The sequence below is a fragment of the Asterias amurensis genome, chromosome 9 (genome assembly GCF_032118995.1).
Source record: "Asterias amurensis chromosome 9, ASM3211899v1".
NCBI lineage: Eukaryota > Metazoa > Echinodermata > Asteroidea > Forcipulatida > Asteriidae > Asterias > Asterias amurensis.
This window is the reverse complement of record NC_092656.1, coordinates 23658680-23674121: the sequence shown is the minus strand read 5'-3', so window position 1 is coordinate 23674121 and position 15442 is coordinate 23658680. Positions and strand designations below refer to the sequence as shown.

The window sequence follows — 15442 nt, the reverse complement described above, 5'->3', positions numbered from 1 at the left end:
ATGAATTTTTCTGGTCGTCCGGCAACAGATGCATCATACAGCACACGCAAAGTCTGTATATTCTATGTATATGCTCCATGATAATGTACACAGGGGTATCATTCAACGTGAATGGGGGGGGGGGCAGTGGTGCTTGGCTGTTGTTGATGGTTTTATAAATGTTGAAGAGAGCGTTGTGGTCCTTGCAGTCGATCGGTTAAATAAATGGTTTTGCATGTGGTTTGTATTGTGGGTGAATAGATTGATTGTTGGGTGGTTAATTTTATTCTGATACGTGAATGGCTTGTTATGTGGCTAATATTTCTGGTATGGCTTGTGATGTGGCATGTAGTCGGGGTAAATGAAAGGCTTTCACTTGCAGTGTGGCCTGTGTTTGTATGAACCATGTTGGCTAATGGTGTCAAATGCTTATTTGGCTACCTGACTGACTGTCTTATCAAGAATTTCTATCACTTGGTGGATTGAAAAGTCATGCAGTTAGCTTGCCACCGTTTTTGTTGTCAATGTCATCACCACTTCCATCGTCGTTGTGGCTTCGTGCCTTTCTATCCTAAAAAAATATCAGTGATTCTAAGAATCTATTTTGTTTAAAGCAAATCAAATTCCTAACCTTTGCTTTGTGAAGCCACAATTTCAAGTAACTTGATGCAATTGAACATGTTGAACATTATACATTTTCACTGAACAAAAAAATATTTTGTTAACTTTTTTTGCAGGCCATGAGTATAGAATGTTCAACACCTATGATGTTCATTTTTATGCATCGTTTGCCCTGACAATGCTGTGGCCCAAGATTGAGATCAGTCTGCAGTATTTTATAGGTGAGTGGACACTATTGGTAATTGTCAAAGACCAGTCTTCTCACTTGGTGTATCCCATCATATGCATAAAATAACAAACCTGTGAAAATTTTAACTCAATTGGTCATCGAAGTTGCGAGATAATAATGGAAGAAAAAAACACCCTTGTCACACGAAGTTGTGTGCTTTCAGATGCTTGAATTCGGGACTTCGAAATCCAATTCAAATATTTAAATGGAAAATTACTTCTTCTTCGAAAAACTACATTACTTCAGACCGAGCAGTTTCTCTTAATGTTTTATACTATCAACAGCTTTCCATTGCTTGTTAACAAGTAAGTTTTTATGCTAACGATTATTTTGAATAATTACCAAAAGTGTGCAGTGCCTTTAGACGTTGCTGCTTCTTATTTGTTCTACCGACAAACTTTTGATCTTTAAGGGAAGGTACACAAATGGTAATCACCCATTGAATTAATGGCAATAATAACTACTGGTTAGAAGAACAGCAACTTTCAATAGTATAAAGCACTTTGAGAAACATTTCACTTAAAAGAAACGTGGTTTCATATCGGGGATTATTCTTCCTTCCTTGACAGGTTCACTCTTGATTTTTTGTGATTTTTTTCAAAAACCTGATCATCTTTTAAAATAAAATGTTCACAATGTTTCATATTTTTATTGTACACATCTACAAAAATAGGATTAAAACTATCGAGCGGTTCCAAAAAACACAAGTATACTTTGCCTTTGAACCAACATTCTGTAGCTACATTCAGCTGGGGGTTGGTTAAAAAAAACAATGAACAACTGTGCAATTTATGATATCAGTATTAATAATAATAATAATAATAATAATAATAACCAATTCTTATATAGCGCATTTCACAATAACCGTATCAATGCGCTTTACATTAGTGCCCTGGTCATAGGGCCAATCACATCCCTAGTATTCCTTTTTACAAGCTTCAGTTGCTTTGAAGAACCAAACGCAATGCTTTATATTGCCAGGATCCGATCATTTTGAAGCTATGTCTGATCATTTTGATGCTGGTCCCCACAATGTGATAAGGAATTAAGTTTTCTGCTGGCGGGAAAGACCTATCCCCATACTGTGGTTTAGGCACTGCTCTCTGGTTACCAGTCTTTTTTGTTATCTTTTTCTTCCATTCTGTGCAATTTAACACCCGAGTAATATGCCTGTGATTTGTTTTCACTGAACTCAGGAAAGTACTGAGTATACAGTGCTAACACACATCAGTGTTTATGGGTAAAACCAAAACGAGTTTAGCGTGTGTTATACGCTTTTGATCATTTGTATGTAAGGGGTGCAATATAAATTTTTGTTAATATTATTATTATTGGCACGTTAATCCGGAGGACGTTGGTTCGAATCATGCTCTAGTCAATTGTTTGTTCTACCCCCAAAAATCTTTTAAAAATTTACCCAGTCAGTTTCCCTTGTGGTTTATATTGATATCTGAAACAAAAGTTGCATCCCTTTAAGGTGATCCCCTGATTGCCGCTTCCCAGGTTGTGTCGTAATTTGGGTGTTATCCCTGGCTACACGGCAGTTAACGGTTGTATGGCTTCTGACTGGCACCCCCGAACAAAGATATTGACAAAATAGGGACACCATCAATATAGGGCTAGATAGCTCAGTTGGTAGAGCACCGGCTCGTTAATCCAAAGGTCGATGGTTCGAGTCTCACTCTACTCAATTCTTTGTTCAACCCGCAAAATCATATTATATTGTTTCTTAGGTAACTGTGTTAACGTTAAGGATGAAGAGACCTATTCTCAGATCGGCAACGGTAAGATAGCTCAACGGAAGCTGGTTGGCTGTGTACCACATGACATTGGTGATCCAGGTTAGTTCAAAATATTGTCGTTTTCATTTTATAGCCTAACCACCCACCGACTCTAACTTTTCCATCCAGTGTAAAAAACAACAAATAAATGAGGAAACAACAAAACAAGCAACACATTTACAATGTCACAAAATTTGTTTATGGCTTTGTTATGCAAATTCAACGGCATAAACTTATTGTGCTGAAACATTTTGAATTGATGAACAATCCGTTTAGATTAAATGCATCTTGATCTATTTCCACACTTCTTTTTTCCACCACCTATATTATTTTAGTTTTTAAAATTGTTTGTGTAATGTTATGGCCAGACTATTCAAGGGAAACAGATAGAATACACCCCAGCTTCCCAAAATGTATCTGTCTGTGAGATGTACAGATTTTAATATATCGACAAGACTAAAAAGTACAAAAAACAAAACTAAATATTCTGCTCTGAAAGGATGTCACTGTAGTATTTATTCGACAGTGACAGTCCTTTAGGGATACCTCAATAGGATGTGCCCAGATTTGACAATCAGCTTGAATAGACTGTATCGAATAATATAATGTTATCACTCAAATACCTGCCCTACAACATGGCGTCTGTAAAGCGTGTACGTGTGTGTGTGCGTGTACCGTAGAAATGTGCTGTGTGATACATGCTTCATTGATGTACGTGTTTAGACGCACATACATTGTACGGCCTGCCCTGCATGATGGGGACTTTCATAGCAACAAAAGGGTTACTAATACTGTCTATTGGGGGATCAGATTGGCTCAGTGGCTTCTTCCCCCATCTCTGTGGACCCCTATTTGAATCCCACCTCAGACCGGAGTCTTGCATGTGGATTGGGTTTTTGAGTCTCTACCTGACTGCATTGGTTTTCTTCCCCATTTGGGGGTTTCCTCACACATCTAAAACTGAACATCTCTTCTCATTTCCCATTCATCCTGTTATTGGCCAAATTGTGCTTCCAGATTTGCAAAAGTCTCATAAATCAAACGTAGTCCCATCTATCTTGCAGGAAATTACTGAATGTTGAAGCATCTTGAGCGTACGGATATGAGCGCTTTATAAGAAGCCACTATTACTATTATTATTGATAATAATTAAATAAATTGTTCTAACTATGCAGAAGAGGAGCCATGGAAGAGAATAAACGGTTACTACCAGCATGATACTTGCCATTGGAAGGATTTAAACACTAAGTTTGTCTTGATGACATACAGGGACTTTTATCAGACTCAGGATCATGTGTTTCTCAGGGAGATGTATCCAAAATGCAAGGTCAGAATAAAAGCAGTTTCAGCCACATGTTTTCTCCTTTTAAAATACTAATTTTCCTCTATTTAAAAAAAGATGTGTTACCTCCTGAAGAACAGCAGAGTATTTTGTTTGAAAACGTTGAGATCACACCGGTTCATTTAAGAAAAGAGTTTTATGTAGGGTGTTGTGGCCGAGCGAATAAGAGCACTGAACTCAAGCTCTGGACCCGATTTCATAGCAGAAAAATTTGCTTAAGCCTTAATAGCGTATTTCACAGGTTAGCAGAAAAATTGGGTGGCCATATTGCGTGTTTACCGTGGATTTGCATTGTGATGTCATTTATTTTTGTGCGGTAAGCACCGCGAGGTTAGCATGCCTTTTTTTGGTGCTTACGGTTATGGCTATGAAATAGAAATTGCACAGTAAGCACAGAAGCGGCCGCTAAGCAGAGCTATGAAATTTGGCCCTGGTGCTTCTGTTCAGCAGAGTGTGGTTTCGAATGCATGTCATGACACTTGTGTCCCTGAGCAAGACACTTAACTATAATTGATCCTCTCAACCCAGGGGTAAGTGGGTTCCTGTGAAGGCAGTGATGGTTCTTGTGATTGATTTAGCCAAAAATCGCATATTTGTCAGTTTGTTGCACAGGCTGTATACTCCCCAGGGAGCTGAGATGGTTTCAGGAATTAAATAATGCCCAGTGACCAGGCATGGGGTATTGATGTTGGAAGTACTTTGAGACGCCTTTCTGGTGTGAAAAGCACTATATAAGAACTGGTTATTATTTTTATACCATAGTTGTACCCGCAAGTTTACTACTATTTATTTTTAAATGAGAGATTACCTAACATCACAAGGCCGGACAGCCACTTCAAGGTGAGGGCTACACTTAACTGATTTAGTTGTTTGACCAAATCAAGTGTCACCAGGGACACAATGCCACCTACTCCTTTGGCTGAATCAGGGTTACCCCCTTCATACTCAGTAAGGATGTAGGCATGGGTATCATCCACTAGGAGCCTGGCTGGTAGAGCAAAACTTTTCACGAAACAACTATGGTTTAGTGCTTTACTCAAGTGCACAAGTGTCATGACCGAGTATCGAACCCACACTCTGCTGCTAACAACACCTAAGCTTGGGCTCTGAGCTAGACTGTTGTAGGTTCAAATTTACTTGTGTTTTTTTTTCCAGAGGACTTGGGAGAGCACTGGATATACACTGCTTGTCACGCACAAATAATTGCTCTGAGACATTGCTAAAAAGACTTTGAAGTTGTTAATATTAAAAAGGAACATTTTTACTTTTTGTTTTGTAACTGGTAGGCTGTTATTGAAACATCCAAATTGCACGACACAGATGACGATGGTTTGATTGACAATTCTGGCTCACCTGATCAAACGTATGATGCTTGGGTTATGACAGGAGCAAGGTGAGACCAATAACAACTGAAGTAGAGTGGCTTTCAAAACATTAGGTTTGTTGTATTAAGTGGCCTCTACTACAGTAATACAGCAACCGATTTCACAAAACGCTAGGATTAATCCCGAGTTTGGACGAGTAACCCGTCCTAACTTAGGTTGGGTTCAATGCATCCTAACGTCTTTGTATACGGAACTTAACTCGTCCTAAGTCCTAAGATTAATCCTAAGTTAGGAAGAGTTTGGTTAAATTGACGGCTGGTCATTTACCTACACAGGTCGAAGCTCATAGGCCAGAGTTCATTGGAGTCCAAGCAGGTACAGACGGAACTGACACACAGACCTTGACTTGTAGCTGACTGGATTCAGACTGTCGGACAGCCAGGCTACATGGTGCAGCCAGAGACCACCGGTCAATGCCCAACTGCTTTATTACATAACAAAACGAGAAACACTAATCCCGAAGTCACAAGTTCGAGTCTTGATCTAGTCAATATTTCTTCGTTCAACCAACAATTATATATTGACGGAATTGAGCGCTTAATAAGAAGCAAATATTGTTGTTATTATCAATATTACAAGTTTCAATGAAGCTCAGGTATTAAATTTTTGTCATGTCCAGAAAACAGTGCAATAAACTTTGACTTTATGGAGGCTTTGATGTTAAGTTGCCTCTTGATTGTATTTTGTCTTACTAGTGCTTATTGTGGTGGGTTGTGGTTAGCCGCTCTACGATGTATGATTGAGATAGCAGATATTTTAGGTCACACCACAGACTCCTTAGAATACTCAGCGATACTAGACAAGGGCAAGGAGTCATTTGAGAAGAAGCTTTGGAATGGTCAGTATGTTTTGTAATGTCCTTGTTGATCTAATTCACCTTGGCCCAATTTCATGACTCTGCTTACCAGCAAATAATTGGCATTTGCGGAAGCAGGGAATTCCTCTCTTCCGCACGGTATTTCACAGGTTAGCCGGGAATCTTGGCTTGTGCTTGTGCACACTCGACATGACTAGGCATATTACACTCACACAGCTAGCGCTGAAATTTGGAGCATGCAAGTAAGTAGAGGATAGAGATCGAAGCACAGAACTCAGCGGTAAGCAGAGCCATGAAATTAGGCCCATGTGTCATCATCGAAGTGTATTGCACATTTTAGGCGACACAGTGTTACATGCCTAGGTATTGAATATTAAAATGGTGAGCATGATCGACATTCTGCATGTGACGTTAGTCATGTTAGTGCATTGGATCAATACAGTCTGATAATTTTTCATGCTGTATTGATATGTACAGGGAGCAAGCAGGGTGTAAACTGGCCTTTAGGGCATGTAAGAGAACCCAGTGCACTTATAGAAAAGAGGAGGGGTTCGCCTCGATGTTCCTGGGTGTGGCTGCTGTATGCGCCGTAGCATCTTGTAGACCCTTATAAGGTGCTAAATAGTTGAGTCTCAGAATTCATCACTGCAATAACCACTCTATCTGTATACCTTAAATACCTTGTTGGTAGATGTGTGCGCTATATAAGACTTCAATATTGTTGTATTATTATTATTGAATATTCCAATGGACCACAGGCTCGAGGCCAGTGGCTTTATTAGCATCAGGCCTGTAAACTCTTGATCAGACAATCCTGGTGTTCTTGTGCTTGTGATTAAATGTTGACTTTAAGTTTAATAAATATAATTATGTTGAAAAGAGAATACTTATGAGAGAAATCTTCTCTTAAGAATCAACCACCTTTTGAAATGAAATTTCTACAGGTTAGTTTTATGGTATAAATCTACAACTGTACAGGATTGAAACGAACAGTAGATTCCAATAAGCCTTTTTGAGGTATGGCGGACGTGAATAACTGAATAACATACTTTCTATTTCTATGGTCAATACGCACAAACTTACCACAACTTTATAGTGTGTAGCATTGTGTCCGCCATACCTCAAAGAGGCTTATAGGAGACCTTTGAGACGCTAGTGGCAGCAGACGTAACAGTCCTTTTTTGCGGCTTTGAGCGTGCATGCGCATGCTGAGTATTGCGCGCGGAGAGCAAGCGCATTCCTTTGACGAGGACCGTCTTAAAGTCTCCTACATGTATATCCAAGCGTGTACAATTCCATTAAAGGATTCAGGTCGTCTTTCCAAATGTCCACAGACTATAGGGTTTGAAGATAATGATAGTGGAAAGCTGCCCTTCACATATTACTAACTGAGGTTGTGTAGTTTTTGAGAAATGAGTAAAACAAGTCACAAGATAATTTCCGTCTCCGGAAGACGAAAATTATTTTAGCATTAAAAATCCCATTAACCAGTTATGATGTTATACCAAAAACCATAGCATAACTGGTCAAAACGCTTTTACATGCTTAAACTGAGACGAAAACTATTTGTTTCTCTAATTTCTCAAAAGTTACCTCAGTAAGTAAAAAATTTCAAGGGAAGCTTTCTACTATCATGTTTTGTGTTAGGAAAAAGTATATAGACCCTTTAACCTCTCAAATACTTTTCTATATACTTTTTTCCCTCAGGCAAATACTACAACTACGACAGTAGCACGAAGGAATCAAGCCGTAGCATCATGGCTGACCAGGTGGCAGGTCATTGGTACCTACGAGCCTGTAACCTCGCTAAAGACAAGAATGGCGTTGACGTCTTCCCACCGGATCACATCAAGAGTGCCTTGAAGACTATCTATGAGATGAATGTGATGGGTTTCCGTGATGGTCAGTTTGGAGCTTTGAATGGGGTTAAACCTAACGGCAAGGTAGATATTACTAGTTTGCAGTGTGAGGAGGTATGGACCGGGATCACGTATGGATTGGCAGCCAATATGATTCAAGAGGTAAAGTCATAAACTGTACTCCTCCAAGATGGAAGATGTAGTATTGTGATTATTTGTGTATTTTTTATTGCTTACATTTTTTAATAGATATCAATTTACATGTAAACCACGAGGAAAACTGACTGGGTAAATTTTTGAGAAAATAGAATTAGCTGTTGCAAACAGCTTACCAACCAAATGGACCGAGAGTATAAATGCCAAAAATAGTTAATGGCCTGACGTTTCGACCCTAGCAGAGTCTTTCATGAAGCTGGCTAAATGACAACACAACAAACATGAACAGGTAACTAAGTGAACCCCTCCCCCCCTTTTGTCCCCCTATTCATTGTTTACCCCTTGCTTTTTTTCTGTATGCTTTCTAACCCCATTCATGTATTTCCACTTCACTGCTTATGTTTCATTTAGTTACCTGTTCATGTTTGTTGCGTTGTCATTTAGCCTTCGAGAAAGACTCAGCTACGGTCGAAACGTCAGACCATTAACTATTTTGGGGGTAAATTTTTAAATTATTTTAGGGGGTTCAACAAAGAATTGACTAGAGTTGGTAGAGTGCATGCACGTTAACCCGGAGGCCTTGGTTTGAATCCAAATCCAGACAATTCTTGTTTAACCCCCAAAATCTTTGTTCAACCCCCAAAATCATTTTTTAATAGACAAACGGTGTACATATGCTGTACCGTTGCGTAACAGTTAAGCGCACTGGAATCAAGCTCTGGTGTTTCTGATCAGCAAATTGTGCGATCGAGTTTGTGTTGTGACACCTTTGTCCTTGAGCAAAACACTTAACCATTGTTGCTTTGTCCTTCGGATGGGGTGTGTTTTGTAATGTACTTAATAGAACCCACTACTCTTATCATTAACAATGACGATCAGAGCGTACTGATCGGAAAGTTGATTTGGTAACCACTTGTTCTTCTCAGAACCAACACTACTCAAAAGAAATTTACACATGTTGCTAACGCAAACCTCTCCTGATAATACTCCCACCATGCAAAGTTTCAAATCCTTACAGAAATGTTTTTCTTATTGACTTGGTTGCAGGGTTTAGTGAAAGAGGGTTTCCAGACTGCCAGTGGTATCTACCGCACCTGCTATGAGAGAGCAGGGCTGGGTTACCAAACACCCGAAGGCTACATGCTCAAGAAGGCATTCCGCTCCACTGGGTACATGCGCCCTCTAGCTATCTGGTCCATGCAGTGGGCACTAGAGAACCAACACAACCGCACTGTGTTTAGTGACAAAGAGAAAATGACTGCTGAGAACGGGAATGAGTAACTGGGTTGATACTGTAAGGTACACTGAGGATGTGTGCTAAGAGTGCAGACTCGCTAAGCAAACTGGCTAAGCGCATTTCCATGAGACAAATGGTGTCTGACAAAGTTGGGGAGCGGTTCACCTGTTAATTGAATAGCTCTGAAAACTGATGAGGGTGTTAAAAAAGGAAATCAAAGTGTGGTAAAGACGTTGACTCTTCGTGTTTAAAGGGAATCACTCTAAAATTAATGGCAATAAAAACTTACTTGGTTAGACAGCAGCTTTTGATAATATTAAGCATTTTGAGAACTAGGTTATGGGAAAATGTATCATTTTTCCCCGAAAAAATTTGAATCTGAGATGCATTACTGAGAGTAACAATCCTCAGATTGTGTATGAATTCCATTTATGGATTATTCTTCCTTTACTATTTAGGGTAGGGCCAGTAAACTCCTGACCAGTCTTGTGTTTTACAATCGATCATCAATACCTAACTTTGAGCAATGTTTAGTAAAAGGAAAGCTTTTTTAAATAATGTTAAATGTCGATTCGGAGTCTAATAAATAATAAAATATCCTTCAATTATGTTGAGTACATAATAATAATAAAATAATAATAATAATAATAATATCAAAGTCTTATATAGTGCACGTATCTACCAAACAAGGTACTCAAGGCACTGAGTATATACAAACTTTCAGGAGGATAGATTATTGCAGTGATGAATTCTGAGACCCAATTAGTTAGCACCTTATATGGGTTTACAAGGTGCTATGGCGAATACAGCAGCCACAGCCAGGAACACCGGGGCGATCCCCTTCTCTTTTCCATAAGTGCACTTGGTTCTATTGCATGCGTTACACAACACTTGGGACAAACGGCTTTACGTCCCATCCAAAGGACGAAGCAATGGTTAAGTGTCTTGCTCAAGGACACAGTGTCACGGCTAGGGATTCAAACCCACACTCTGCTGATCAGGAACACCAGAGTTAGAATTCGGTGCTCTTAACCGCTTGGCCACGACACTTCCACGAATACATGTATGCCAGTACCTATAGACGATGTGACCTCTGACGTCACACGAAAACCATAACATGATTCGCGCATACTGCCGGGCAAAACCTTTGTGTTTTGGCAGCCAGCTAGAAAGTGTACGCAATCTTACTATGACTGCGCAACTCGGTGCCCGGCGAAACATGACGTATATAGTGTTTTGTCAACAGAGGGCGGTTTGAATGTAAACATAGGTCACATCGTCTATAGCCCACAACAAATACACAACAAATGTACGAGTTTCCAAAACTACAACATTTTCAAATGATGTAGTTTCCCTTTAAATAAAATGTTGGATAGTGACCAATTTCTATGGGGTAGTTTCTCTGCTAAGAATGTTTTTGTGTTGAGCATAATGGAACTTGGCTTTAGTCGTAGATCTTACAGCCCAAGTTATAGAACAACAAATTTCTATGTCTGATTTAGTCGTATATTTTTTCACTAATTTGAAAAAAACAAAATATTTACAACAGAAATCTCTGTTTCAATTTTTAAATCAATGTCTATGCAATGGTAAAGTGTATTTATTGTAGTTAGAGCTATTCCTGATAAGTTTTTACTAATTTATTCTTGCAGATATCTTAATAATATAATATTTATAACAATATCCGTAGGAATATTGCTCAATTTGAGAATGTTAACCATATTTGTTGGTTGTTTTCTCGCATCAATACAATGTAGACAGAATGTGACTTTTAAGTCCTGTTTTTCCTCGTCTTTTTTCCTTAAAAAAACTGACATTTCCGTGTCTACGTAAAGTTTCATTGAAATTTCACAATGCATGAATATAAGTATATTGCTATTTTGGGTGTGTGTGTGTGTAGGTTCTCACATTCTAACGGGATCTTAAACAAAGGGGACAATGGAGTCCCGGTTTGGTGAAGGTCCCTAGGTTTAAAGTGTATAAAAAACCAATGGGAAGTGTTGCTAAAAAGACAAACAGAAGAGGAACAATAACAGGTCCCCAATTACAGGTGTTTAATGTGGGTTTTTTAAAAGAGAAAACACATAGTAATCCAAAAAATCAATTTATCAGTGTCACATATTTTTATTAACAAATAAATATAAAGTGTTGTTAAGTGCGACTCCACATTTGATTGTTAGTAACACTCTCCCCCCATACTAATTCTTGACACTGAAAATGTGGGTGGGTTTTTTCAAAAGAAAATGAAAAAATTTCACTAGAATTCCAACTTCATTCCAAGACAATTGTCAAACATCACAAATTTTGCATATTGGTAACGTCTTGATTTTGGGTATTTTTTTAATGTCTAAATTGTTTTGTGATATATACTATTTCCAGGGAATCGTTGTTGGTTTGTCATGATTTTTGTTTGCCCTTCATTGATAGTGTGTAGACAAGTCTGACAATCTTGGAGCTTATGAGTAATAGCTTATTTAGGGTTTTTTAATCATCCCTGTTTTGAAAGAATATTGTGTTTTCTAAGTTGAGGTTTTTCCGTTTGGTTTTTATAGCTTTAAAGCCCAACAAACAATACTGTTTTCCATCCAATACAAAATAAGTGTAGCTTATTTAGTTTTTTTTTAAATCATCCCTGTTTTAAAAGAATATTGTGTTTATGGAATTTGAGCCATTGCATGGTGAGATGGTTTGCAGTAACACCATGTGTGTGTCTACTTGCCAGGTAGATTTTGTTCTTTATAGAACTGTCATGCTATATATTCTACTACTTTCGGATTTTCAGGAGACTATCTCAGTTCTGAAAAGAACTGTCCGCGGTAGTAGAATATAGATCAAGATAGTTCTTTAAAGAACAAAATCTACCTGGCAAGTAGACACACACATGGTGTTACTGCAAACCAAATATTGTTCGATTTGTATAGATTTAAAACGCAACAAACATGCTTTCCATCCATTGTAAAACAATTTTCATGGGGAACAAGGAGTGGAAAGAAATCCCATTGATTTTTGTTGTTAAATTTAGTAACCATCTAGTGTTGATTGAGAAGATGGCCAAGAAACTTAAAATATTATATATATTTGTAGACTGCAATTGCTCTATTATATTATGATTGATAAGTTGACAGTCACTTGCTCAGGGTATAGAATGAACGTTTTTAGATGTAAATAATTTATTCAAATAATTAAAAGTTAATTTGTGGCAATCTTCTTACTTTATCGGTTTGTGTGCAGTAAACCCACAATCATAACATCCAAAGTAGTTTATTTATAACTTTCTGAATAACTGTCACATTAGCACAATTTTGAGCACTTTCAATGTAGTTTGCATTCCTTTTGAACTTTCAGTATTAATTTACATAAAGTTATTTTAAGTAGGATTTGGATTTTTGCCGTGTGGAAGAATAATTAGGTGAGGTTTGTCGTGGCACCATTATAGTTCTCTTTTGAGTAGTGTGCTGAAAAGAAACTGATGGTTGAAAAATAACCTTTTTTGATCAGTACGCTCTGATCGTCTTGAGGAGAAGGCGATCAGAGCATACTGATTGAATCCTTAATTTGTCAACCATCGGTTTCTTTTCAGAACCAACACTACCCAAAAGAGATTTAAACACGGTACTACCGCAAACCTCAGCTAATAACAAGTTAAGTTGTTTTTATACTGACTTGTTCAAGATTTGGCCGGACACTTTCCCAAATCAAATGTTTTGATAAGATCGGTAGACTTGGTCCTTCTTCTAGAAACTAAACTTTAAGGCTTCCCCGTGAGGCTTACTGGGTAACCTTAGCCTTCGCCTTAGTTTCTAGAAGTAGACATGGCCTTATGTTTGGCTGTGTAGGACTGTATTTATCAAATGAGTTGATTCCAGGTAATGAATTGAGAAGGATTTGGGACGGTTAAGTACGGCAGATAAGTGATGGGATTGTGCCTTGATGATACAGCATAGAATGTGGCGGACAGTTGGAGTATGTCATGAGAAATCTATTTGTCATCGCAGATTTGTCCGTTGAAAAATTTAGGTAATACTGAACCCTTGCATAGTGCGGAACACACTTACACTCGCATATCCTGTCCTCGCTTCAGGATTTAAAATGTACTCAAAGAAATTGACTCCTGAAATGGCAGAAATGAGGCACATTGTGTGGAGGTGCATTCCACGTTGTGCAAGGGGTCAGTAACAAGCAATGGAAGCCTATTCAAAAAATATATTTATTAAAATTTTTCAAAATTCAAATCCACAGTACCATGTTTGTTTTATTCAAGGCACAATACACCTCTCTTAATATTTATGCATGAGTATGTCACAATTCTTACCCAAAACAAGGCCATAGGTGTAGCCACTGCAAGTGATGGTGGATATCCTCTTTTGGGTAAGAATTATGTCATGCATGAATATTAAGAGGTCATCCCCCCAAATATTTCCCATCCTTCCATGGATTCACAAAGTATTCATGTTGTAGTGCAATTCATACTGATTTACTCAATGTTAATTTTTGGCTAGAGTGTGCCTACATGCAGTGCTGTAAACCTTTTCTCTTAACATTCCATTAGTTGAATGAAGGACTTGATCAAACAGTTTGTCAATTCCGAACACTTATTTTGTTTCTTTTTTTTTGTTCTTCTTACCTGTGACATAGATTTTGTTTTTAAAGGGAATTTGAATTCAAAGTGTAAATCTTTCAATTATTTTAATCGAAGCCACATGAATTGTGCGATGGGCTCACAGGATGCAAATATTTTTTTCCCCTGTCTTTGCCAGGTTAATTTTGCTTAAAGAGGGTTTTCAACATCGAAATTCAGTTATGTAATGTATGTGATTCATTCATTTTCCAATGGACCCAATTCACATGACGTCATCATCCGAATAGTCTTGGATGCGCAATTTTGGTGGTCATTGTCAACGTGTGTTACTCAGTGAAGTGCGCATTTTAGGCGATGCGGCGTTTACACGTAAACCTATTGACCACCAACATGGTGAGCGTGGCACAGTCGCCGCGTGTGACGTGCGTGCAAGGGGTCAATAGGTAGAATTCTTATGGAAGTATAAGCACAATTATGCAAGGTAAATACTTGTAATTTGTTCCCACTTTTAGAAGACTATCTTTTAGGAAATTAACGCATCTCAAAATTGAATTTGATCTTGGTGGCCCTTTAACTGGTTAACATGCGTCTTTAAGCTAGTTGCCCTGTTTGTATTCATGGTACGCTAGCTCAGAATGCAATGCAAACTTCATGAACTTGTGTGCTTAAAGGCAGCGGACACTAGTGGTAATTACTCAAAATAATTATTAGCATAAAACCTTTCTTGGTAACGAGTAAAAACATTGTGAGAAACGGCTCCCTCTAAAGTAATTACATTTTGAGAAAGAAGTAATTTTCCACGAATTTGAGATATCGAAATCAAGCATCTGAAAGCACACATCTTTGTGTGACACGGGTGTATTTTCTTTCATTATTATCTCGCAACTTTGACGACCAATTGAGCTCAAATTTAGACAGGTTTGTTATCTTATGCATATGTTGAGATACAACAAGTGAGAAGACTGGTCTTTGACAATTACTAATAGTGCCCATTATCTTTAAGTGCAGCACAAATATTTGACAATCAAATACAAATAAAGTTGTTTTTTCAAGTAGAGTGTTTTTCACATGAGTGAAATTCTGAAGCCTGGGGTTGGTTGAGTGTATTTTGTGCTTTTTAGTTTGTAGATTATTATGAGGGTTGTTGAAGTTAAAGATGTATCTTTCAAGTTGTGAAACATTTTCTTTTAGTATTCCTGTGTATCACTACAGCTTGGTTCTTGCAAAGGGTTTCTTACATAAAAAGGGTTAGAGTTAGTGTTCTCAGTTTGTATGAACCAGTCTTTATAAATACATCAGAATACTGTCAAGAATATTGGATGGTACTTCTTTAACATTTGCCTGTAACAAACTCGGCATATTTTAATAGTTAAAACTATATTTGTGAAACAATTAAATAAAAAGGCTAGACTGTAAAAATGAGAAAGTGTCTTTTTGCTGCATGGATTTAATCCCTC

General features: G+C 38.0%; 1 protein-coding gene across 2 annotated transcripts in view; it reads left to right on the top strand.

Annotated features, from left to right (window-relative positions):
- LOC139942309 (non-lysosomal glucosylceramidase-like) overlaps nucleotides 1-15411 on the top strand; it is a 40731-nt gene extending 25320 nt beyond the window's left edge. For both annotated transcript variants that reach the window (XM_071939129.1, XM_071939130.1), the window contains exons 11-17: nucleotides 717-821; nucleotides 2563-2670; nucleotides 3786-3937; nucleotides 5239-5345; nucleotides 6033-6175; nucleotides 7862-8175; nucleotides 9217-15411. In XM_071939129.1, the coding sequence (XP_071795230.1) occupies nucleotides 717-821; nucleotides 2563-2670; nucleotides 3786-3937; nucleotides 5239-5345; nucleotides 6033-6175; nucleotides 7862-8175; nucleotides 9217-9450 (1163 nt within the window). In that variant the 3' untranslated portion in view covers nucleotides 9451-15411. The remainder of the gene's footprint in view (nucleotides 1-716; nucleotides 822-2562; nucleotides 2671-3785; nucleotides 3938-5238; nucleotides 5346-6032; nucleotides 6176-7861; nucleotides 8176-9216) is intronic.
- The last annotated feature ends 31 nt before the right edge of the window (nucleotides 15412-15442 follow it).